Source organism: Rhinatrema bivittatum, chromosome 5 (genome assembly GCF_901001135.1).
Source record: "Rhinatrema bivittatum chromosome 5, aRhiBiv1.1, whole genome shotgun sequence".
In the NCBI taxonomy this organism is placed as follows: Eukaryota; Metazoa; Chordata; class Amphibia; order Gymnophiona; family Rhinatrematidae; genus Rhinatrema; species Rhinatrema bivittatum.
In genome coordinates, this window is record NC_042619.1 from 45236244 (window position 1) to 45261982 (window position 25739).

The 25739-nt window shown below is 43.5% G+C and overlaps 1 protein-coding gene across 2 annotated transcripts in view; it reads right to left on the bottom strand.

Moving 5' to 3' along the window:
* Window positions 1-25739, bottom strand: part of GRM5 (glutamate metabotropic receptor 5) — a 933671-nt gene that overhangs the window by 638331 nt on the left and 269601 nt on the right. For both annotated transcript variants that reach the window (XM_029602292.1, XM_029602291.1), the window contains exon 2: window positions 1292-1541. In XM_029602292.1, coding sequence (XP_029458152.1) covers window positions 1292-1541 — 250 coding nt within the window. The remainder of the gene's footprint in view (window positions 1-1291; window positions 1542-25739) is intronic.

Here is a 25739-nt window from a genome sequence, read left to right on the forward strand (position 1 = left end):
ATAGTCTACATTTCTCTGGAAGCCACATTTGTATTCTTAAAACTGCAAGCACATTTAAAAAGTAAAGGGTAAATGTGTCTGAAAGGCACCAAAGTAATCAGATGACCTAGGGTGTAGCACTACTGCTAACCAAACACTATGAGGTTCATATTTAGTGGCATTTAGCTGGAAAACCTCTGTTAAATACCAACTTTTTAATATTTTGGGTACTTATCTGGCTAAAGTTTAGCTGTATATCTCATTATCTGGCTAAAATTTAGTCAGATAATATAGGGGCATTTCAGGGGTGTTTCTGGATGGAGCTAGGTTTGTTGGACACAATATCCAGCTAATTTTGTTATTCAGAGTTAGCCAGATAACATATTCAATTAACTCTGGTCCTGCTTTAGAGCAGTCCTAAAGTTAACCAGATAATCTTAACTGGCTATCTTTAAGATAACTGTCTATATTCCTCCAAAGTTGGTAGAATAAATTTATCCGGCTGACTTTGAAATCCAGTCAGTGACAGAATACTATCCCTTATATGCTGTACCTTAAGATATATCTGTTAATATCATATTGTGGTAACTTGGAAACAGCCAGAGAAATAAGGAGGCAGATTCTGGCTGTTCCTTAGGTGCAGTTTCTTTTCAGTGGAAAAACCAAAATCAAAACAATCAGTCTAGTTCACCTCAGTCTAGCTCGCCTTATCTTCAGGTAACACACAAAATGTAACAGGTTTGGCATATACTGCTGCCTGCTCCCCAGGACTTGTTTAACCCTTCCATTTTTATAGGGTGAGCAACCCTCTTGATAATTCAAACCTGTTTTCCACGTCCTGAGTTCTTAAATTTTGGTGAGCAGCTCCCCCCTTCACCCTTCCCTAAGTATCTGGATTTTAAGGAAGACTCGGTGAGACAGCTGTGCTAAGTCCTTTATGATATCTAAGGGAACTTTCTATACACTCCCTCACACAATGTCATCAATGAAAGACACTGCACACACACAAACCAACAACAATTTTAAAAAGCAAAATAACCATTTTATATTCAACCGTTTATAAAAGTTATAAACACATGCCACCATGACCAGAAACTGTTCATTTTGCATTCAAAAACTAGTTTGAAACTGGTTTCCATGTACTTGCAGTATATTTGGTAGAACAGCAATAAATGTGGAGGTGATTGATAAATCAAATTGTGCCAAATTGTTTAAAAAAAATACTGCAAACGTAGCAACATTATATTTCATGGTCATATCAACTGTACTATTTCTTCTAAAGTCAAGGATCATAATTGTAAGAATTACTCACCTGCCCAATAGCAGAAACTCTCCAGTCAGTGACTCACGCCTCATAGCCATTAGCAGCCGTCTCACGGTCATCCCCTCACAGAAGCAAACAACCACTCTAGCCTTTGGAAGATGGCTTCTCAGCTTTTTCACTAGCTTGTCAAAATTATGCTCTCCCGCATTGCTGTAAATCTTGTAGGAATGAGCAATGCAGATTCCATCCTTGGCTGACATATCCTTGAATGCTTCCATTCCACTTTCTCCATAGTTTCCTAAATGAAAATGTAAAATTATACAAGATAAATGGAAATTTCTTATATGTTATTAGTTAGCAGAAAAACAAGATATGTTACATATATTTCAGATTCATGATTTCTATTTAAGCAATACATCAACTTAACTGAGAAACAAGCTTGGAAGGAAAGAAGGCTCAGAGGAAATATGAGCAACTCATCTTTAACCAAAGGTAGTGGATGCCTGGAATGGCCTACCAGCAGAGGTGGTAGTAACCAAAAATGTGAGATTTCAAGCATGTTTGGGACATAGATAGAGGATGGTGGTAAGGATAAGAGCAGGAGATTAATCAGAAAGTGAAAAGGGACTTTGGTGACACGACAGGGACTAGGAGTGGAAACTGGGCAGACTGAATGGTTCAAGTTGTCCTTATCTGCCAACACTTGCTTTATTCCTGAAGTGATGGGCTGTGAACATCAAAAATGAAATGTACTGTAGAAGATTTAATTACAGCAATTTTACAAAGTAATTAGGAACAGAAAATCCAAAGTAAAACAAGTAGCATTTCTCAACAGTGACAATTTTGCCATGCAAGCAATACGCTGAGATGACAATCTTCATTGTGCACAGAACTTGTCTTGCTGACATGGATTCTTGGCAACCTTCATACTTTATATTGAACCAGCATAGGAATATAAAAAATGGTATGTGTTCTCAAATATTCATGCACAATATCTTTAGGTCATTTACAAGGTATCACTTCCTGGAAAGAATCCAGTTTACTTCAGGGCCACTATAACTACCTGTAATTTGCTACTAGAACTCAGCTCTACAGAATGACTGGTCATAATGGAGCTCACTTTCCTTATAATGAGCCAGAATAATGTTCTGTCATGGTATCCCATGATGCTGCAGAGGAACTATATCTTGCAGAAAACGATGAGCGACTTGTTAGATCTGAAATGCTGGGAAACTTGTTTGACAATATGGGGTAGATTTTATAAATTTGCGCGAGCACGTACTTTTGTTTGCGCACCAGGCGCGAACAAGAGTAAGCGGGATTTTAATAGATACGCGCGTAGCCGCGCGTATCCATTAAAATCCGGGGTCGGCGAACACAAGGCTGCCCAAAATCGGCAGCCTGCGCACGCCGAGCCGCGGAGCCTGCCTCTGTTCCCTCCGAGGCCGCTCCGAAATCAGAGCGGCCTCGGAGGGAACTTTCCTTCCACCCCACCCCCCCCCCCGAACCTTCCCTTCCCCTACCTAACCCCCCCGCCTGGCCCTATCTAACCCCCCCCCTACCTTTGTTGGCAAAGTTACGCCTGCTGGAACCAGGCGTAACTTTGCGCGCGCTGGGCCGGCTGCCGCGCTCCATGTTCCGGTCTGGGGGCTGGTCTGGAGGCCGTGGCCACACCCCCGGAACGCCCCGGGACGAAACCATGTCCGCGGCGCCACCCCTGAAACGCTGCGTCACTTGTGACACGCCCCCGAAACGCCGCGTCACTCCCGGCTCGCCCCGACACACCCCTCCATGCAAGCCCCGGGACTTACGCGCATCCCGGGGCTTGCACGCACCGCCGAGCCTATGCAAAATAGGCTCGGCATGCGCAGGGGGGGTTTGGGGTAGGTTTTCGGGGGGTACACGCGTATCTTACGTGCGTACCCCTTTGAAAATCTACCCCATGAGAATGAGAGAGACAAAAGCATTTACCCACGCAAATTGTCAAAAAACTGGAGCACAAACTTATATTCTAAAAAGAAGCATAAAATATAAGACTCTCTGGCAAAAATATTCAGAGTCAATGTTGAAACGTAGGGTGTAAGATTCTTTATAGGCTCAAATGCAAAGTGCAAAATGCCTGCAGTGCCCTCTGTAATCAATCATTTTCCCTGTTAGGATGTAAAAGGCATGTATAATTCAAATATTGATGGTGTTCTTAAAATATAAGCCCAAACTTTCAAGCGAACAATGTCAATAGAGTTGTGGAACACACTGCACAAAAGCTATCCCCAAAGTGAAAAATATCATGTCCTATCCAAAATCTACTCCTGACTTGGGACAATGATTCAGCAGAATACCTGCATCAAGGGAAACTATTATCAAATGCGTATCTGGTGCTGAAGTTTAAGCATTGTCTCAACCATACAGGTCACATAATCCTAAGAAGGGGGATCCATAACATGGAGATCCTGCATCTAGGTAGTGCAGAAAAGTCAGTAATAATGATTTCAAAAGATGATCTCATCAAGAGAAACAATCTTGAAATCAAATGACCAATCAACACCATGCATGCATTGCTTGATTGTGTGGCATGCTCCTTAACTCTAAGTCATCTACATTATCAGATGACAGAGTATGCTATCAGCCACAGGGCATGTTTGTCAACAAAAAGGCAAACATTTTAGGGTCTATGGACTAACAGTTCATTACTTGTGGAGGTTACCAAGTAATCTATCAAATTGCACATGCACTAAATCAGACTTCTGCCTAGGTCTTGATACTTAAAAAAAAAAAAAAAAAATTGCCATCGCTCGAGAAAAGATTGAGCCAGGAGACAGCCCTGACCCCAGGATCAACCCAAGACAATCACTTGAGGCTCTTTAAGGCAATGGTGGTCCCTTGAGGTTTGGGCTGCCATCACATTAAAGGGCCACTAGCTGCATTCTTCTGTCCAGCAGTGTTTGTCTGTAAGACAAAAGAACACTCCACAGAGCTGCAATGCTTTTTCAAGGGAGGGGACCCCCCACTATCACAGCAACACCCACTAACAATAGAGGGACCCAACCATGAAAATCATCACAGCTTAATGGCTCTAGGCCTTAGCTGGTTAAGAAAATTAGCTGGATAAGACTTATCTGATGTCCAACTAACTTAGAAGGGATATTCAGCAGAATGGCTATGCTGCTGAATATCCCCAAATAAATTGCTAGCTAGGTCTTGTTTGGCTAACTTTAGACCTGCTATTGAGTGGTTTAACTTAGACTGTTAACTTAACAAGTCTGAATATTGCTATTTATTTGACTAAGGGCTAGATTCATCAAACTATCGCATGCAATAGGAAGAGGGTGTGTTTTATGGTAATAGCCTATTTATTGCACTGTGTGTTACCCAGGTAGAGAGTCCATCAAGCTAGGGTGAGAGAACATTATGCAAATCTCATTGTCGTGTGAGTTTCCTCACTCTGAAGGACATCAAATCTTCACAAGAGTGTACTGTTCTGTTCGTACGTCTCACTCTGCATGTAAAAGTGGCCCCTAACCCCTACACTACTACCTAAACCTCACCTCGAGTTACTAGAGGGGCCTACTATAGTAGCATAAATAGCTGCTTACTATGGCTCAATCTTCAGAGGCTCTCTCTCTCACTCACTCATTCAATCAATCACTCACCCACACACATAAGCCCCTCCCCAGTTTAAAAATGCCCAAAACACAATTTGTGAAAAAAAATCACAATTTGTGTTATGGGCATATCACACAGCTTAATACCAATAAACAGGTATAGCTATTTTTGGCAATATCATGCATTATGGCTTTGCACTTTGTGAAGCCAGCCCACTTTTACAAAACTCCCACCCCAACTCCTTCATTTTTAAAAATTAGCATTGCACCATGTGTTATGGTGCTTTTTGCATGCATTAAGGCATTTTTCGCATGTGAAAATGCCTTAATGCATGCGAAAACACCATAACGTGAGTTGGAAAATAACCCCCTAAGTTAGTTGCTTAAGTAGCTCATCCCTGGAACGCCCATATTGCACCCACCACTTATCCGGCTATCTACTTAGCCAGATAAGTACTTATCCAACTAAGTGGCAACTGCTGAACAGGTATAGATATTCATCAGCCACCACTTAGCTGGATAAGTTCTTACTTATCTGCCTAAGTAGAGCTGAATATCGACCTCATTATTTTCAAGATTTTAAGAAAGCATATCATTCTGGCATGGTAAATGCTCTTATATTTATTTATTTAAATGATTTATATACCGGAGGTTCCTGTATAATATACATATCACCCCGGTTCACAAGGAACAGTAACTGTCGCTACATTTAGCGGTTTACATAGAACAGAATAAGAATAAAACAGGAGTTTTTACATTGAACAAATTAAGTAAACAAGTTTTAACATTGCAAAAATTAATCTAAGTAGGTTACTTTTCTTCGTGTTCTTGGCTCTAGGGGAAAGCTTGTTTGAACAGCCAAGTCTTAAGGTTCTTTTTAAATGTAGAGTGGCAAATATGGGCAAATCAGTAAATTGCAAGAGCTTGTGTTTGAATTATTTACAACAGGATGTGGATGATAGTTTTATGTCAGGATTTGTCTTAAATAGGGACCAGCCGAATGGCTCAATGGCAATGCTATATGCTACCAATGGGGTATCAGAGTTCACAACCCTGAGGAAAGGGTCCCAGGTACTGCGAAATAGTTAGATACACGGTGCATGAGCAATGGTTCTGGAAGGAGTCATGGCAGTGGCGTAGCCACGGGTGGGCCTGGGTGGGCAGGTGCCCACCCAACTTAGACCCAGGCCCACCCAACTGGCACCGGAACTGCAAGGCTGTCGCAGGATCCCCCTAGCGACAGCGAACAAGAGAACCCACGCCTCGCGCGCCATCACGGCACACATGGGGAAGCGCTGCTGCGGCCGTATGGCCAACCAGTCTTCCTGTTCGGGGGGGGGGGAGTGGAAGCGCCGCACGCAGCTTCCGCTTCCTCCCCCCAATGCAGGAAGATCAGCTGCCTCTCCTGCTGCCACCCGTTCTCCTGCTATCTTCGGACCAAACGGCCTGCCGAACTTCCTGTTTGGGGGAGCGGAAGCGCCACGCACAGCTTCCGCTTTCTCCCCCAAAGCAGGAAGATCAGCTGCCTCTCCTGCTGCCACCGGCCTCCTGCTATCTTCGGGCGTCGGGCCGTACTGCCCGCCGATCTTCCTGCTTGGGGGGGGGAGGGAGGAAGCGGACGTTGTGCGCTGCGCTTCCGCTCCCCCCCCCCGACAGGAAGTTCGGCGGGCAGTATGGCCCGACGCCCGAAGATAGCAGGAGGCCGGTGGCAGCAGGAGAGGCAGCTGATCTTCCTGCTCTGGGGGAGAAAGCGGAAGCTGTGCACGTGCTTGAATGTGTGTGTGTGGATGAGAATGGGAGTGTGTGTGGGTGAAAACTGGAGCCTGGGTGTGTATGTGGGTGAGAATGGAAGCTTGAATATGTGGGTGAATGGGAGCTCGAATGTGTGTATGTGTGGTTGAGAATGGGAGCCTGGGTTTGTGGGTGGGTGAGAATGGAAGCTTGAATATGTGGATAAGAATAGGTGCTTGAATGTGTGTATGTGTGGGTGAGAATAGTACCTTAAATGTATATATGTATGGATGAGAATGGGAGCTTGAATATGTGTGGGTGAGACTGGGAGCATGGGTTTGTGGGTGAGAATGGGAGTCTGGGTTTATGTGTGTGGGTGAGAATGGGTGCCTGGATGTGCGTCTGTGTGTGCATAAGAATATAAGCCTGGGGAGGGGTGAGAAAGTGAGAACTTGAATGTGAGCTTGTGGGGGGGGGGGGAGAGCATATGAGAGTGACAGCTTGAGTGTGTCAGAGGGAGTCTGTGAGAGAAAGCGTGTATGTGTGTGTGTGTGTGTGTGTGTGTGGAAGGGAAGAAGACAGTAATAGAAGAAAGACACTGAAAAGGAATTAGGAAATGAGCTATAAGGGAAAAAATGGGAAAAAGAGACCAGGACCAACTGATTAGAAAAATACAAAGATCAGACAACAAAGGTAAAAATATATATCTATATTTTCAGATGTTAGCAATTTAAATATAAGCAACACAACCGCTCTCTCAAAATTTATGGACAGGTAGGAGCCGTGTATAAAATCGTAATAATAAGAAGGCTAAAGTACCACAAATCACCGTGAATTATGTTTGTATCATTAAGTAAACCTCATACTTAGGCGTAGATGTGAATGCTATGCTGCATAATTTGGCATTATTTATCAGTAAAAAAACAACTAGTAGACCTGCATGCCTACAGTAGGGATGTGAATCGTGTCCTCGATCGTCTTAACGATCGAGGACACGATTCACATCCCTACTGTAGGCTGGGAGGGGGAGGGAATCGTATTGTTGCCGTTTGGGGGGGTAAAATATCGTGAAAAATCGTGAAAAATCGTGAAAAATCGAAAAATCGAAAAATCGAAAAACCGGCACATTAAAACCCCCTAAAACCCACCCCCGACCCTTTAAATTAAATCCCCCACCCTCCCGAACCCCCCCCAAATGACTTAAATAACCTGCGGGTCCAGCGGCGGTCCGGAACGGCAGCGGTCCGGAATGGGCTCCTGCTCCTCAATCTTGTTGTCTTCAGCCGGCGCCATTTTCCAAAATGGCGGCGAAAAATAGCGGCGGCCATAGACGAACACGATTGGACGGCAGGAGGTCCTTCCGGACCCCCGCTGGACTTTTGGCAAGTCTCGTGGGGGTCAGGAGGCCCCCCACAAGCTGGCCAAAAGTTCCTGGAGGTCCAGCGGGGGTCAGGGAGCGATTTCCCGCCGCGAATCGTTTTCGTACGGAAAATGGCGCCGGCAGGAGATCGACTGCAGGAGGTCGTTCAGCGAGGCGCCGGAACCCTCGCTGAACGACCTCCTGCAGTCGATCTCCTGCCGGCGCCATTTTCCGTACGAAAACGATTCGCGGCGGGAAATCGCTCCCTGACCCCCTGCTGGACCTCCAGGAACTTTTGGCCAGCTTGTGGGGGGCCTCCTGACCCCCACGAGACTTGCCAAAAGTCCAGCGGGGGTCCGGAAGGACCTCCTGCCGTCCAATCGTGTTCGTCTATGGCCGCCGCCATTTTTCGCCGCCATTTTGGAAAATGGCGCCGGCTGAAGACAACAAGATTGAGGAGCAGGAGCCCGTTCCGGACCGCTGCCGTTCCGGACCGCCGCTGGACCCGCAGGTTATTTAACTCATTGGGGGGGGGGTTCGGGAGGGTGGGGGATTTAATTTAAAGGGTCGGGGGTGGGTTTTAGGGGGTTTTAGTGTGCCAGCTCACGATTCTAACGATTTATAACGATAAATCGTTAGAATCTCTATTGTATTGTGTTCCATAACGGTTTAAGACGATATTAAAATTATCGGACGATAATTTTAATCGTCCTAAAACGATTCACATCCCTAGCCTACAGTCCACCCATGTTAACCTTGTGCCCACCCAAAAAATCAATTCTGGCTACGCCACTGAGTCATGGTCTGAGACCCCGTGGCTAAAAGGCTGGCACTGCAATGGATGAAATATAAGAGGGGGTTAGAAATGGGAGGAAAAAATACAGGCAGCTGAGAATGAAGCCTCATGGTAGCACAACCATAGTGGCAGCCAATTCCAATTGAGCAAGAAGAAACTGCCAGGCCCAAATAATAATAATAATGCTAAAATAAAATATTTGTCTGCAATTCATGGATGTATTCTCTTTGATTAATTTCCATTAAATTATTCATGGTGAATTCTCTTCTTACCAAGTACTGTTGATTAGATGAGAAAAAGTAATGGCAATTATGTTAAAGCAGTAGAAAAACAAGGTGTTGAAAAATAAATTCATTCTGTTGTATTCTCACTTGTAAAGGCCGAATCTGGATGAAGGTGTCTGCTTAAATAAGACTATTTTAAACCAGATTTTTCTGTGTGCATCATCTTCATTCGTAGTAACCAGTTCTTCCTGTCAGCGATATTTATTTTTTCTTTTCCTCTTAGCACACTTGTGGGTTTGATTTTCAAAGTGCTTTATGTGCATAAGACTCTGTTTGATGTAAAAATCAAACCATGAGTTCTGTGGGTAATAGTACGTGCAAATGTCATTTTGGAACATGCTTTTACCCTCAGTAGGAAGAGGTGATCTGGGGTTGTGGGGAGATAGAATTGGAATGAGGAAAGGATTTATCTTTCAATTTTTCAAAGCAATTGTAGAAATATCCATGCATAAAGTTACACCTGCTTCGGAGCAGATGTACGGTAACTTCATTGCATGTATGCAGGCGCGCATTCCAGAGGCAACCATGAAATTTCAAATGCACATAATTATGCTTTGAAAATTAGGGCTAATGTTTACAGGAAGAAAGTGCATGCTGACTGTAGCACTCGGTGGGCTGTTACAAAAATACCCTCCCCGAAGAACATTTTTTAGGAGTGATTTACTCAGGCCAATTAACCTGTCTGAAAATTGCTCTCTTCTGCCCAGTTGAAAGTATGCCTGGGTTTCCACCATGCACACATTTTCAGCCAAATTTTAAAGAGGAGACCCCCATGGCTGTGTTCAGGTTGCAGGCTGAAAACAAGGCTCATTCATTTCATTTTCAAAGGTTCATGTGCTCTTTTACCCTCATTTGGCCACCCACAGAAATAGGCAGGCAAAGTATGTGGCAGTTTTATAGGACGTATACTCTGTGGCTACTAATTTTCAAAAGAAAACAACCTGAATGGTTTTCCCTCGAACATTAGCAGTATAGTGCATGGGCTGAAAGTGCCTGCATACATTGCAAACCATGTGAGCAGTTCTAAATTACCTCCTATCATCTTCCATGACTGACATTTTAAGTACGCCACCTCCTTCATTTGGCTCTGCATTCTAGCCTCTGGAATGAGTAAATGAAGACATAAAAACTAAACTACGAGAGCTCATATCCATGAGCAGTTCCACAGGTAATGTTTACTGGCAGAATGTCTGATGTTCATGAACAACCCCTGTGCAGAAATCACAGAGGGAAATTGATTTGATTTGCTATTACCCTGCTTGTTGACACAATATTGCACCTAGAAATATATCATTCTAGGTCACAGAATGCCATGGAAACAGCTTTGTGAACAGATCAGAGGGAATCTGAAACTGCAAAAGTGGGATTCTTTCAATCAAACTCTTTCATGCCCTTTAAAGAAAAAAAAACCCACCAAAACCTCAGTCAGGCTGACTGGGAAGTTATTAATCATGCTCCCATGGATGTCTTAAAGCATGTACTTGGCTTCATCAACAGATCGGAAAAATACTTTGGTGGCATTATCTTCCAAAGGAATTGCATTCCATATCTTCTTGTCAATTCCATTACATGGTTCAAAGTAAAATAAATGAGCTATAACATAGAGGTATATTAGCCATTAGTCACCTTGGAATGTGGGCAGTGTTAGGAGTCAGATTAAAAGAACATACCAGGTTCTGCTTTCTGATAAAGGTAAACAAGTTCTGCTCTTCTTTATGGAGGTAATTTTCAAAGGAGTTACACATGTAAGTGTAGCCACTATTGTAGCAATTTTCAAAAGCCCACATTCATGGGTAAAGTGCATTTACATGTGTAAAACCCAATTTTAAGCATATACATGCTTTTCAAATCAGGCCCTATCGTGGCAATTTTCATAAACCATTTATGCATATAAGAGTAGATTTTAAAAGGTGAGTTACTTCAGGGCCCGACCTGAAGTAACTTGTGCACGCCGGCAGCTGGCCAGCGAACGAGGCTCCGGGACAGCGAGGAATGGCGCTGTCCCGGCCCACCCCCTAGCCAGCCCCGCTCTGCCCCCTGGATCGCCCATCCTTGCCCCTCCCGTGCGTGGCCGGGCCCTTTTTAAAATGCGCGCAGTGGACACAGGGCCCGGCCACATGCATAAGTGGTGATTTCTACTCGCGTGGCTGATTTAAAATTTGGCCGATAATTTGTACTTACACGTGTAGAACCTATCAACAATTCAATGGCATAGAATGTAGAAATTTTCAAAAGCCCACTTACATGGGTAAAATGCATTTGTACATGTAAAACCCAGTTTTAAACATGTAAATCCTTTTAAAAATCACCCTCTATGTGTAAACTAATTTACTATTGTCAGCATTTCTTGGCAGCAAGGTTACTTGGACTTGATCATGGGTGCATACAAGAATTTCAGTGGATTCGCCTGGCTTAACTAAATGAGGCCGTTCATGAGCGGATGGCTGGGAGCGACACCCTCAGGTGGGAAACACAGGATGTTAGATTTGGGCTAACATAAATGACCAACAAAACTGATGAATCCAAGGCCACAAATCAACCTTTTTGGACCCTCGCCTCCCAAGGGAATACTGCAAAATTGAGCCTGGGCACCAGCAATGCCTGATGGGGTTTTTTTTTTTTTTTGTTTCTTTTTTCACTTTTTATTTATGCTATTTCAATTTCAATATTCCGGAATAATCTTGATACAGAAAAAAAGAAAAGACGTGATTCTACCAGTCTGTAGGAATTAAACATAATTCACCACAATACAAAATATTCACATTCTTTCCTAAGACCAACATAAAGAGATCCAATTTCACCATTCCAGGAAAAAACGAAAAAAGAAGTTAATAACAGCACTTTGAAAGCGTCTAACAGCCAATCTAGGAAATCACATAGAAGCAGCAGCAGTGAAAGAGAGGTTAAAAAGAAAATATATGATACATCTTTATATTTAACTTAACATTTACAGGGAAACTTTAACAGAAAAAAAGCCTTCAATCTATAGCATTCTAGGTCTAAGTAACAGGAACTGTTTCCTCTTCTTCTGGGTCCGTTTTGACACATCAGGGAATTCCCTAACCTTAAGATTTAGAAAAGACTCAGTATGATGTTTAAAAAAAACAATCTAAGCACCCAATCTCTGTCCAGTTCCAGCACAAAGGTCACTATCATAGATGTGGGTTTAACCTGTTCACGGTCAGAAGTCTCCAAGATATTAGATATATCCAACAACTTTGATGACTTAGGTAGCATCATAAATTGAGAATTGTCTAATTATTAGACTTTCATAAGACGGAATTTAATTGCATTTCATTTCCTTTTTTAAAAGGAGGCAAATAATATACTGTTGATACTGGAGGGTCCACTTGATCCTGGACCTTCAGCACCTCTGTTAAATACCTTTTAAGCATATCTTTTTTTGCAAAATATGAAATACTTTGGGAAAATTAACAAAACAAAGATTTTTCCCATGCACTAAGTTGTCTAAATTCTCAAGTTTATTTAAAAACAAAGAATTTTTCTTTTATGAGTGATTCCTGAACAGATTTAATAGACCTTATCCCTTATTAAATTTACTCAGTTTGTTGAGAGATGCTAAGTTTAGAAAATTCCAAAGCTTGAAGCAAATTCAAAACCAGATAATTTAACTGTGCAGTAATTGAGTTACCAAGGGACTTTGATAATGTCCCAGATTGATTTTAATGTGATCTGAGTAGGTCTTACCAGGGAAAACTGCCTGCATATAGTCGAAGATCCCAAAGCTGGTGTTAAAGGAGAAGAAAAACTTCCAGCCTCTATTTTCTGTGTTCCCAAGACTGACGAGCCAGCAAATGTTCCATAGAGATCACAACCAGAGCCTGCAAACTCACTCTTCAGAGATGCACTTCCTTCCTGGATTTCAAAACTGTCAGCATCTTCAGCTGGCACCCGTTCCACCCACATTTCTGGGTCCCAGGTTGGAACAGGTTTTGCCAGCGCAATTCTCTCTATCGGCAACAGAGATATAGGTGAGCCCGGGGGAGAAAGCCATACAGCTTCCTCCAGCTCAACCTTCACCGGCTCCACTTCCGATCCTACTGCTCTGTGAACAACATAGACATCCATTGGGCTAACACAGGATGACTTGAGTAAAACTGCAGGGTAAGTCTTTTCCTTTGCCCTTCTTTTGCAGCCAGAATGAGGCATTTCAATCATGTTGATTGGTTTTATAACAAAGAAACCGAATAAATAGGATACAATAAATGAATATACCCATGAACAAATTAACCCATATCAGGGTCTCTACAAACAAATATAGCTAATTAGAAAGATATAAACCTTAAGAGACATCAGTTCCTTTTTGCTTGCCCCCTTCCCCTTCCCTTTATCCCTGTGGCAGTGTATTTACTGCTGAGAAAAAAACCCACTGAACATTCAGAATGAGGCATTTTAAAGAGAAAACGAAGCAGACATATAGGCAAGCTTGGATCTCCCTCCCTGTTGGTGTTTTAATCAAGATGGATGCACTACTCTTGAATATAGGTACAAGCACATCTGCAACCAATGTGGTTGCAGATGTGCTTGTACCTATGTGCCTGACACTAAATGCCCTAGAAAGGGTCTTCGTGCTAGATCCAAGTCACAAACTTTCATTAGCACTAGCTGCATTCCCAATCAAATGGCAACACATGGTTCCTTGGCTGCCTCACTACCCTGACACAAAATCTGCTGCTGCTATTCTCAGTGATTTCCATGACAGCTATATCATTCCCTTCACAGGACTGCTGCATGCCATGACAGTGTGCAATGTATCGTCTGCCAGGCGTCTGTATGGCATTATTAAGGAGAAACAATTTTTTAGCTAAAGGTATTTTTTTTTGATAGACAAGTATTAAAAAATAACATTTAGAAGGTTTTTTGTCCATTTCTGTGTGCAATGAAATAGGAAATGAAGACGATATTTTCTATTTTGTTGCATTTCAGGGGGCCAACAAAATGAAAGGAAAACCCACAAAATTTTGTGTGGTTTTTGGGGGGGAGAAAGGGCACATTAAAAAAAACCCCAAAAACCCAAACCTACCCCAACCCTTCAAATGTAATTAATTACAACCCCCCAAGGTCCCAACCCCACCCCAAGACTTGAAGAAAGACCCTGTGGTCCAGCGGGGGTCCTGGGAGTGATCTCCATCTCTCGGGCCATCAGCTAACACTAATCAAAATGGCACCAGTGGCTCTTTGCCCTTATCATGTGTCAGGGGCTACTGGTGCCATTGGTCGGCCCCTGTCACGTGGTAGGAGCAATGGATGGCACCAAGATGGTGTGGGCCATCTTTTTTACTTGCCTATAGCTGCTTTCTGGATTAATTGACATTGTAAAGTCTGAGCATGCACAAGATACTCTGTATTTCCTCTCTACCAGTTGTTAGTGAAAAACCAGTTTTGAGAAGCTCTCTCAGGGTTAAAAAAAATAAAAGCTATGAAAAGATAGATTTAGCACTGATACAGAACTGTTTATGATCTTCTCTGCTGCACTGGACTCACTGTGCTAGAAAGACAGAGGCAGTGTCACTGCTGTGTTGTTTGTTTACTAGGGAAGAGTCAAGTGTATGAGTGAGGAGATTGTTAGAAATAGAGAGGTAAATCGGAACCGGAATCGGTTCTGATTCCGGTTCCGATTCACATCGTGGTTTTTTTTTCGTCTGGCCCGATCGCGGTTTTGTTTATCAGCTGCGCCCGAGCCGATAAACAAAAAACCCACCCCGACCCTTTAAAATGAATCCCTTAACTTCACCCACCCTCCCGACCCCCCCAAAAACTTTTTACAGGTACCTGGTGGTCCAGTGGGGGTCCCGGGAGCGATCTCCCGCTCTCGGGCCGTCGGCTGCCACTAATAAAAATGGCGCCGATGCCCTTTGCCCTTACCATGTGATAGGGTATCCGTGCCATTGGCCGGCCCCTGTCACATTGTAGGGTTGGGAGGGTGGGGGAAGCTGAGGGATTAGTTTTAAAGGGTCGGGGTGGGTTTAGGGGTTATTTTTGTGTGCCGTTTTCCCTGCCCTCCCCCAAAATGATAAGAGAACCCCCACAAACAATTTCGTGGGGTTTTCCTATTGTTTTGGGGGAGCCCCCAATTTCTGACGATTTTGAAAATATCGTACGATATTTTCAATCGTCCGAAGCCCGATTCACATCCCTAGTTAGCAATGCTAATGATTTTTTTTATCTCTGTCTGCGTGTCTGAGATAGGACAACAGTAAAGTTAACTTAGCACACTGACAGACTGAATTGAAGAAAACCGAGAGTGCCAGTCTAAGGCTGCGAGTCTAAGTTCTTGATTCTGTTTAACTAACAGTTTTATGTGTGTGGAAAGAGTCAGCACTGTGTGTACACAACACACACATATTCTGCATATGTATGTTTGAGACAGACAATTCTCCATACAGTACAGGGGGTGCTTTGAGCGAGGGTACAGTATCAATACCCACCTCCAGTAGGCTGTGCATTTCAAATTCCATCATGTCATTGAGAGGAAAAGGGAGACTAGGAAATGGCAGCCTTGGCAGGGGAAGAGGATTTGCTGCAGAGCCAGGTCAGCCTGAGAGCAGCAATAAAAAAAAGGAGGTACTGCCCCTAAATTCAAAAGAGACTTTTTATCTGCAGAATGGCAGAAGAAGGCAGTTCAAGGCAGAAGCAATTGAAATTTGGAAAGCATGTGCTACCACCTCCTGTTCCTCTCCCTTTTGTTTTGGAGAAGAGGGAAAAGGTGGGATTGCTATCCAGGGCTGGCATTAGCAGGACAGGGGCAGCAGAAGTGCAACACCCAAAACCGGCAGCGTGCTCCTTTAGTTACTGCTTCTAAAGCAGTGAAAGCAATATTTTCATCAACTGACTCTGAGGATGAATCTTGTCTGGGATTCTCTGTATCAGAACTGGAAAAGCTGGTAGCTAAAGAAAATGTGGATGGATTAGTCGATATCATCTTAGCCTCCAATGTTGTGATGGGAAAGATAAATGATACAGATGTCATTGAGAGCAACACCCATAAAGAGCAGGCAGTGCAAATATAGAGTGTGAATGATGCCCCTAGAATTCTTCCTTGGGGTCCACCTTCAACTTCAACTCCAGGATTAGTATCAACCCCCAAAGATGTAGAGAAGAGATCATGGAAGACACCCTTGATCTGGAGGCACTTTAAAGTAGGGGAGGACCCACATTTTAATCAATGTATTCACTGCAGTAAGGATATCAGTAGAGGGAAGCTGGTATGCAGCATCACCCGCAGAGGCACTAGCATTGACATCAGGGGAGGATGGCAGTACTAGCCTGGGGGCCCCTACTGCCATTCAAATTAAAAGCCAGAAGAAAGAGAAGATTTTTACCCAAGCTGAAATCATGGCTCCTTCCAACTGTCAGGTGGCAGGCCAGCAGCCCCCTGCATAGTGATGAGGCAGCTGAGGGAAATCCTGAAGCCTCGTAAGGATGCCACAGAATTCCAGAGGTGCCTCCCTGGGTGGGGGGTCATCCCCATAGAAAATAATCTGGAGGAGAAATTAAAGGATTTCCATGAGCAAGAGGAAATTGAAGGAGAGATGATGCAGTTTGTGGATTCCTTGCAGCAGCAGGTGCACACAAGGCTGAAATCTCTCACAGAAAACGATATTTACATGCTTGCCACACTTTGTGATCCAGTGGTGAATGGGAGTCTCATCCTCCAGTTCCAGCAGCTCACATCCATGAAGGAAATGCTGTTAGCTAGGTTGTATGAACAGGAATGCAAGAGGCAGAGGCACAGTGGGGATGTGGCACAGGAGAGGCCATCTCAGAGAGTACTGCAAGCAGGAGCAGCACCCTTCCTACTACCACTTCCTCCCCTTCCTCACTATGCCAAAGCCATATCATCCACAAAGAGCCATCCCTTCTGACACAGGTCATAGTTACAGCAACTTGGAAGAGAGACTCTTGCCCCATTCTAGCAGAGGAGACCCTAGCAGAAAAATCTTTGAAGTGCTATTTCACAGAGTCCATTCAGGATATGGACATAGATGCACTGACATATTGGGCACATAAGTGTGCAGTCTGGCCAGACCTAGTCAAAGAATCTCATCACTATCTTTCCTACCCACCAAGTGTGCCCAGTGAATGTGTCATCTCAATAGCAGGAGACATTATCAGCCCTCACTGGGGCTGGTGCCAGACTTGATGGAAAAATTGGTGTTTTTAAAAATAAAGCTGCCTTTGTTGGGCTTTCCGGAATTTCCATGCAAGTGGCAAGGAGACTGAAAGCATCTTGGAGTCATGCTGCCACTCTGGCTACTTGTCATACACTGTTCCCTCTAAGCTGTGCTAATGTGCATATGCACACAAGTTCTGAATCCTGCACATAGGACAAAATAAAGGGGTAGATTTTAAAAGGAGCGCACACGGCGCACATGTATGCCGGATTTTATAACTGGCGCACGCAGGTGTGCGCCAGTTATAAAATCAGGGGTCGGCGTGCTCAAGGGGGTGCACAATTGTGCACATTGTGCACGCTGAGCCGCGCTGCCTTCCCCCGTTCCCTACTCCCCCACCTTCCCTTTCCTTCCCCTACCTCCCCGTCCTTTCCCCCTACCTTTTTTTTCTGCTTTTTTTTATTTCACAATTTACTTCACCACTGGGGCTGAAGCAAGTTGCGCACGCCGGCCGTCTGCTGGCGCGCGATCCCCGGCACAGCAGCAAATATGGCTGTTGTGCTGGGAGCCTGAACCCACCCCTGCCCCGCCCCTGGACCACCCCGCCCCACCCCACCCACACCCCGCCCCCTCCCCTGCCCCTTTTTGTAAGCCCTGGGACTTACACACGTCCTGGAGCTTTATGCGCATCGCCGGGCCCTTTTAAACTAGGCCCGGCATGCGTAACCTTTTGAAAATCCAGCCCATAGTGTGCACAAACAATTTCCACTATTATTTGTTGTGGCTCCCAGCCATGGCAGGCCATGGCCGGTCCCACCTACCTCCTTCGTTGCTAGCTGCTACTGCCGCTGCTCGACGCGGCGTGCCCCGCTCCGGGGCCAGCCGACCACAGTCTCTCACATGGCACTGAACGCCGTCCTCCTCAGTCCCTTGGCATGCGTGGGAGACTCCGCATTTTAAAGGGGCCGCGGCTGTAAACCTCGGCCCGGCCCCGATGGATGACTTCATTTCAGAGGAGTATATAAACCCTGCCTCGGTCTTCAGCTCTTTGACTTTGCAACAGGTCTTCTCCTTGGAGTGCCAGTTGCTGTTCCAGATGTTTTCAGTTCCTATTCATGATCCTGATCCTGCTCCAGTCCTTGGCTCCTGAGTCTAGTCCCGGCATTCCAGTTCCTGCTTTCCTGCCCATGCCTCCGTTCCTGATTCCGGTCTCCTCTTCGCCCTCCAGTTCCTGTGATTCCTTCCTTGGCTTGATCTCCTGGTTTAACCTCGGCTTGTCTTCTCATCTCTGCTTGTCTGCTGCCCATCCCGACTCTTGGCCTGGTTCCTCGTCCTTGCCTGTCTGCTGCCTGCCCTGGATCCTCGGATTGGACTCTTGTTCCGTACCTCTGCTGCCTGCCCTGACCCCGACCTCTGGCCTTGTCTTCATCTTCAGTACTTCCTTCTTCGATGAGGCGACCAGCACCTAATATCTGCCGGCCCTGGCACCCAAGGGCTCAACCTGCAGGGAACGAGGACTGGTATACATGAAGCTCCAGCTGGGTTGTCCTCACCAGCTCCACCTGCCGGCAGTGAAATCCATTGAGGGCCATCCCTCAGTGGTTGTATCATCACTCGTCCCGGTCCAAGGATCCACACTCATAACATTATTTGCATTATACTGGCTTGTAGCAAACAAATTTGAAGTCAACTTATAAAAAGTTGAACAAAAGAACATTTTTGTGCATGTAGCCTTTCAAAAATTAGAGGGAGCATTGTCACCTAGACTCAGACATACCATCTTTGGAGTGATCTACTACTATGGCAACCTGTCATACCCCTGATGGGTGCCTTGGTGCTGCTTTACCTATCTGCATGCCGTAGATATACCATTTTTGAGATGCTGCTGCTTGTACTATTCTATGATCCTGATATACTACCTTGGAAGTCTTGCTACCACATAATTACCTGCCTTGCTGCAGATATACCATATTAGGGAAGATGCTGCTACTATGCCTATCTGCTATGCTCATGATGTATCACTTTGGGGAGGGTCTTGCTGCTGCTCTGCCTACCTGCCAGTCCCAAAATTACCATCTAATGGGTCTTGATGTAGCTCTGTCTACATGCCATGCCCCATATATACCACTTTAGTAATCTTGCTGTCATTCTGTCTACCTGCCAAGCCTATGGTGTATCTTCTTACAGATCAGCTTTTACTTTGCTTAATTGCCATACCTATGATTTACCAGGGTGGGAGATTTGGTGCCTATAGTGTTGTTTGCTGTTTGAATCTCAGCCTAGTTCTTACACACTACTTCTTTATTTGTTATATTGGTGTTTTTGTCCCCAGGAATAAAAGGTGAAAAATAAAAAACTAAAGATTTCTTCTTTCAGTTCACCTCTTTTTTTATTTTCCATCTTGCTGTCTAGGCCTTTCTAAGCCTTTATGCAGTTTGTAATTGACCTCACTCTATGCTTTAGGGTTAACTACCTTTGTGCTGTTTATGATGGACGACACTATGCTTTGGGGCTTTAGACATCTTTGTGCTGTTTGTGATTCTCTATACTGTACACTTTGGGGGTTTTGATGCTTTTGTATTGTTTGCAGTTGGCTGCAATCTATGCCTTGGGGATTTTAATTACTTTACACTGTTTGCAATTTCCCACACTATATCTTGGGGATCAGCACTCATTGGTATGTATTAGCTCTATAATTACCACAATAGTCTCACCCCCCTACAACCCACCTATACCCCCCCTTTTTACCCACCCCATACCCTCCCTATACCCCCCCACCCACCACACACCTTATCTCTCCCTAGTTACCGTACTCCACTGTAATTCAAGTTAAAACATACAACCTATGTTAAAAATCTTAAATTAAGCTACCTTTTATTACCTGCCATAACTGCTGTAAATAAGCTAATATTTTATATATATTTGTTTTAAATGTTAAATAAGTTATCTTTATAACCTGCCATAACTGTTGTAATTAAGCTTCCATATATATCCTCTATATAATCTATATATCCTTTCTGTAACCACTGTAATTAAGCGACAATGTTTAACCCCTTTAATCAACCTCTCATGTAAATACTGCTACGTTCCTTTACCTTTCTCAGCTGCTGTCTTTCCTCCTTTTACCTTTCTCCCTCTCTCTCCCCCCCTTTTTTTTCGCTCCTGCTCCATCCCCCACTCCCTGTTTTTTGTAATTTCCTCCTTTCTCAAGTTTATTGTAAACCGGCGTGATGTGCTTGCATGAACACCGGTATATTAAAAGCTGTTAAATAAATAAATAAATAAATAAATAAATAAATGATCCAAATAACAAATTGAATCATAACTGATTTAATAATCCATTCAAATTTTCACTCTACCAGCCGCTTGTCCTTAACACTTGCATGTCTATATGGCTCAATCCTTACTTTTTAACAGAAGCATATGCTACTGGTAGGATAAACCAAGAAGCCCTACCTATGACTGGGTCAGGTACCCCCAAATCTGACTGTCTTTGAGCTTCTTTTCAAATACCTTTCCCTTTTGGTACTTATTTATTCTGGGTCTTGCCCTAGCCATCCATTGTTTTGCATGCTTGCTGCACCACTTCTCAGGCTTTTTATACCATTCTTCCTACTGCTTAACTTTCAAGGTATACCTTGTGTTTTTTTCAGCTACTCTTCCTGCATCCTACCATTTATTTTTCAATCACCAGCACCACTCCAAGCCAGTCTCGATACCTTAAGGTCCTCCTGCTATTTATCACAATTTGCTTGTGATTTATCTACTCTGAATAATTTTGTATCATCTCCAAATTTGATTTCCTCGCTTGTCGTATTCCTTTCCAGATCATTTATAAATATATTCAGACTTGAACCTTGCATCACCAAATTCAGAGCCCAGCTCAAAACCTGGCTATTCAAACAAGCCTTTCCCCAACACCCTTGATGAATATTGAATTGTGATGGATCATGACCTGAATTTGACTATGACCTTGTTCTTATGACATTATAGTTCACTTGTTGTTTGTTCCTATGCTTCTCTGCTCTCCTATTGGTTTTTTGTACCCCTTACCCTTCCCCTGTTACTTGTAATTTCTGTTGCTTTTGTTCCATGTAAACCGAGGTGATGTTTCGACTAACATTTCCGCAGCCTTCGACACTATCTACCATTCTATATTACTCGACAGGCTAGCCGATATTGGCATCTCTGGGACCCTTCTTCGCTGGTTTAATTCATATATAAAGGACAGACACTACAAGGTAAAGATTGAAAACCATGAATCTGAGCCAATCGACATCACAAGGGGCGTACCCCAGGGCTCCTCCTTATCATCCACACTCTTCAACATATACCTCCTCCCCCTATGCCAGCTACTCTCAAATCTCGGCCTCCCGCACTTCGTCTATGCCGACGATGTGCAAGTGCTTATCCCTATCACCGACTCCATCCCTAACGCCCTAAAAAGATGGGACAGTGCCCTCTCTTCCATCGTCTACTCACTCAACTCAATCTAACCCTAAATCCTAACAAGACGGAACTCAAGATCATCTCACCACAAGCCATCATCCATACCCTCAGCCAATTCCCCCCATGTACCCATACCCTCAGCCAACTCCCCCCCTTCTCCTCCAGTCCTCTCGCAACTTGTAAGAAACCTAGGTGTTACACTTGACCCACAATTTAACCTACAGAAATTTATCTCCTCCACCATCAAAGACTGTTACTTCAAATTACACACCCTCAAAAAACTCAAACCTATTCTGCACCTCAATGACTTCAGAACAGCCCTACAAGCCCTCATTTTATCTAAAATAGACTATGCAAACGCTCTGCTTTTAGGTCTCCCGAAGAACAGCCTTGCCCCCCCGCAACTACTTCAAAATGCTGCTGCAAGGATATTGACAGGCACCCGCAGAAAAGAACACATCACACCCATCCTCAAACAACTTCACTGGCTCCCCATCACAGCCAGAATTCAATTTAAAACCCTCACACTTATCCACAAAGCCATCCACAATCCAGACATGCTCTGGTTCTCAGAATATTTACTCATACGTTCCTCTTCCAGACCCACCAGAGCACCCTACACCGCAAACATTAACACACCCTCTCCCAAACTCTTCCATCTAAAAACCACCAAGCAACGTGCGTTATCCCTAGCTGGACCCTCCCTATGGAATTCTATGCCCACCCACCTTCGCCTTGAAACCTGCTCTAAGAAATTCAGACAGAACCTCAAGACCTAGTTGTTCGCCGGAGCCTACTCATGAGCCTCCTATTCCTTCCACTCCATCTTTCCTTTACCCCGCCTCCACCCCCTACCCCTCCCCTCACCCCCCTAGGCCCCCACCAAATACCCCATCCTTAACTCCTTCCTCCTAGTTTTCAATGTACATTATCTATATTTATACTAACTATAATCCTCATGTACGCTAATTATAACTGTATTTAACTATGTTTTTGTTAACCCATATGTACAGTATAACCCTGGTTTCCCACACCCTCTAATCCCACTCCCCCTCCTCCCCACCCCCTCCCCTGTTTATTGTTTATTGTATCAGGTTCATTGTAAAGCCCTGTTGGCTATTTTATTGTTCTATGGAAACCGATGTGATGTTTTTCTAACGAATGTCGGTATACAAAACCTTCAAAATAAATAAAAAATAAATCAATAAACATCGGTATAGAAGACTCTTCAAATAAATAAATAAATATATAAATAACTATTGAAAATCACGGGTCCCAGTACAGTTCCCTGAGGCACTCCACTGCCCACCCTCCTCCACTGAGAAAATTGTTCATTTAATCCTACTCTGTTTCCTGTCTTATATCATATGATATCATGCATGTTGCATCAAGAAATCAGATCTTAGTCTGAGATGGATGCTGTGACTCTCTCTTGTCAATATGGCTATTCCTAAGGTTGCTGAGAAGCAGTTTAAAGAACATGAAATAAAACTCACTACTGATAATTTCAAATGACAAAAATACTTACTATGTGTACATTTTAAATTTTGCAAGGCACACAATGACTACAATTTTATTTTAAAGCATAGCTTTTTTAATACTAAGCATAACCTGTGTCCCTTACTGCTCTCAAAATACAGGTTCCACTGTAATAAATTTTACAGGTTGCAAAAATCTGATAAATTCTGCCTGTATGACCAAATTCTCCCAAGGCTTAGCTTTGTATGGCAGGATTACTGACAGCTTAAGGATGTTACAACGGACTGAGCATATCTGCCGTGCTCATTTAGCAAGCTTTAACCAAGGCTTTGCAGTTGATAAAGAGATATAAAGTAGATGAATATGAAGATACCAAGATTCCTGCTTCTTCGGCTTTAGTAACGATAAGACAAGGGCAGCACATGAGGGGCATAATGTTGTGATTAGCAGTGCAACTATAACTGAAATACAATCTGATCCAGGGAACTGACTAAACAATAATAATGAAAGCCTAAAAGAAAAATACTTCTATTTAAAGTTAATTATTATATCTGGGGATGATTAATAAAAAGGAGCACCAAGTCTCAAAAGTTTAGGTATTATAGCATCATTTTGTCGCTCCTTTAAAAGAGTATCACAACCTACAAAATCTATATATGGAGGGTGGAGGTGCAGAGGAAGGTATGAATAATTTCTTGATTGTGATACGCTTTGAGGAATTTCATTGCAGCTACACATAAGTCTATGCACTGGGCTTTTTAGTCTGCAGAAAAAGTAGGAACATTGTTTAAATCAGATATGGAACATTCATAGGATCAGGCTTTCACCATCATCTTAAATGACTATAAAAGTACCAAAAATGACTTTTGCCTCTATTTTACAATGCAGATTTCTTAATGGAAGGAAACACTGCATTGTAGTCTCATAGACTCAGTGAGTTTTGTTGCAGCTGTCTTACCTTAAACAACAGTAAACTACCAAGCCATAGCTTTTGACACATTTCCTAAGCCTTCTTTACTATTGAAATGAGACTGTAATCATACAGTCGTAGTAGGCATTGATTGTCAGTGTAAGGCATACATTTTGTACATACAGGTCTTTTTTCTATCAGGAACAATCATGTCTACCTTCCTGAAGGGCCGTATATACTAAGTATTTTCCCTGCAGTCACAAAGGGCGGGGTGGGGGGAGGGGGGAGGCTATGCACAAAAGCTTAGGGTGCATGGTAAAGCAATTTAGCGTGCATAAAAAATAATGTGCAGGGTACCCAGCCCTTAATGTGCAGCTAAACCCGTCTCAGATGATATTACTGCATATGTAATAAAAATCATTCATAGGTACAAATAAGGTTTTAGAAGGTGATGCTAAAGAATGCAATATGCTCTTCTCAATGCATTATTTAGCATATGTATGCTAAGGCTTAAAATGAAATACCTGCCTTAGATCAGGTGTTAACATATTTGCATACATACTATTTTAAGGGCTCAGGTAATATGATATATTCTGGATTATTAAGGGAAAAGAGATGGGGCTGTTAAAGCTGTAGTTGTTGTGGGAAATATGGAATAGATCAGGGATAAACAAATTTATTGAGCTGTGGCCCCTCCCCCTTCCATTGACTCACTGGATTTCGGTGCACAGTTTTAAGGTACAGATGATCACATTTTTTTAACGCCTGATGCCGAAAGCTAATGCTATGCTAAGGCATCAAAAGTTTTAAAAAGCATATGGACTGGAAAAAGTGTGTTTAGCACAATCTGGATGCACATTTTAACTCAGGCAGGGGGCATGAGGTGGCTGCAGCCTGACAATTCACGCATGCCACAGATATGAAATCACAATCAGTCCCAGGTCAGGTCTCGGCTGCAGCCGCTTTAGAGACATATGAGAAATAATCCCAATGCTCATATCATGCAGTCACACAGACACTGCCCACTACCTGCACATTCAGAAGGATGTGTATCTGTCTCTTTCTGTGAGTATTCATATTGCTGTATGTATGCACCGGTGCCGACTCCCCCTTACTTGGTATACAACGATGGAGGAGGTGTAGACTACTTTCTCACAGTCAACATTGAAATCAGGGGCAAAGATTTGTAGGGGAAAGTTACAGTGAATATGCTGCCAGCACTATCAGGCAGAAACATAAGCTTTTGTTAGGATAATAGAGGATAAGCACTTTATCTCTTGTGCAGGTGATAGGGTAGGTTGACAGGATCAGTACTGTGAAACTTTACTCTACCTCTTACCAGGAGTAAAATTTCCAATGTTCACAAATCTTAGGTCAGGCCAAGTGCACTTCTCTGCATTGGGGAGTACCACTTAATGCCCTCATTTGCATGGGATTTCCATGAGCGGCACTAAGAAAGATGCACCATTGTAAGCGCACATTTTGTGAGTGTAATACTCTGTCCTACAATGGCAGCAATGTCTACATGAACAATCATCCATGGTCTAATTCATAAGCCGACATCCACATGGCTCTGTTCATTACTACGGATCTACAAACCTGCACGACACTTAAGATCACTCACTCAAAATCTCTTAGATATCCCCTCACCCAAACAAGCCAGATTAGACATTACCAGAAAGAGAGCTTTTTCGGTAGCCGGACCAATACTTTGGAACACACCACCAAACCCTTTACGATTAATATCAAA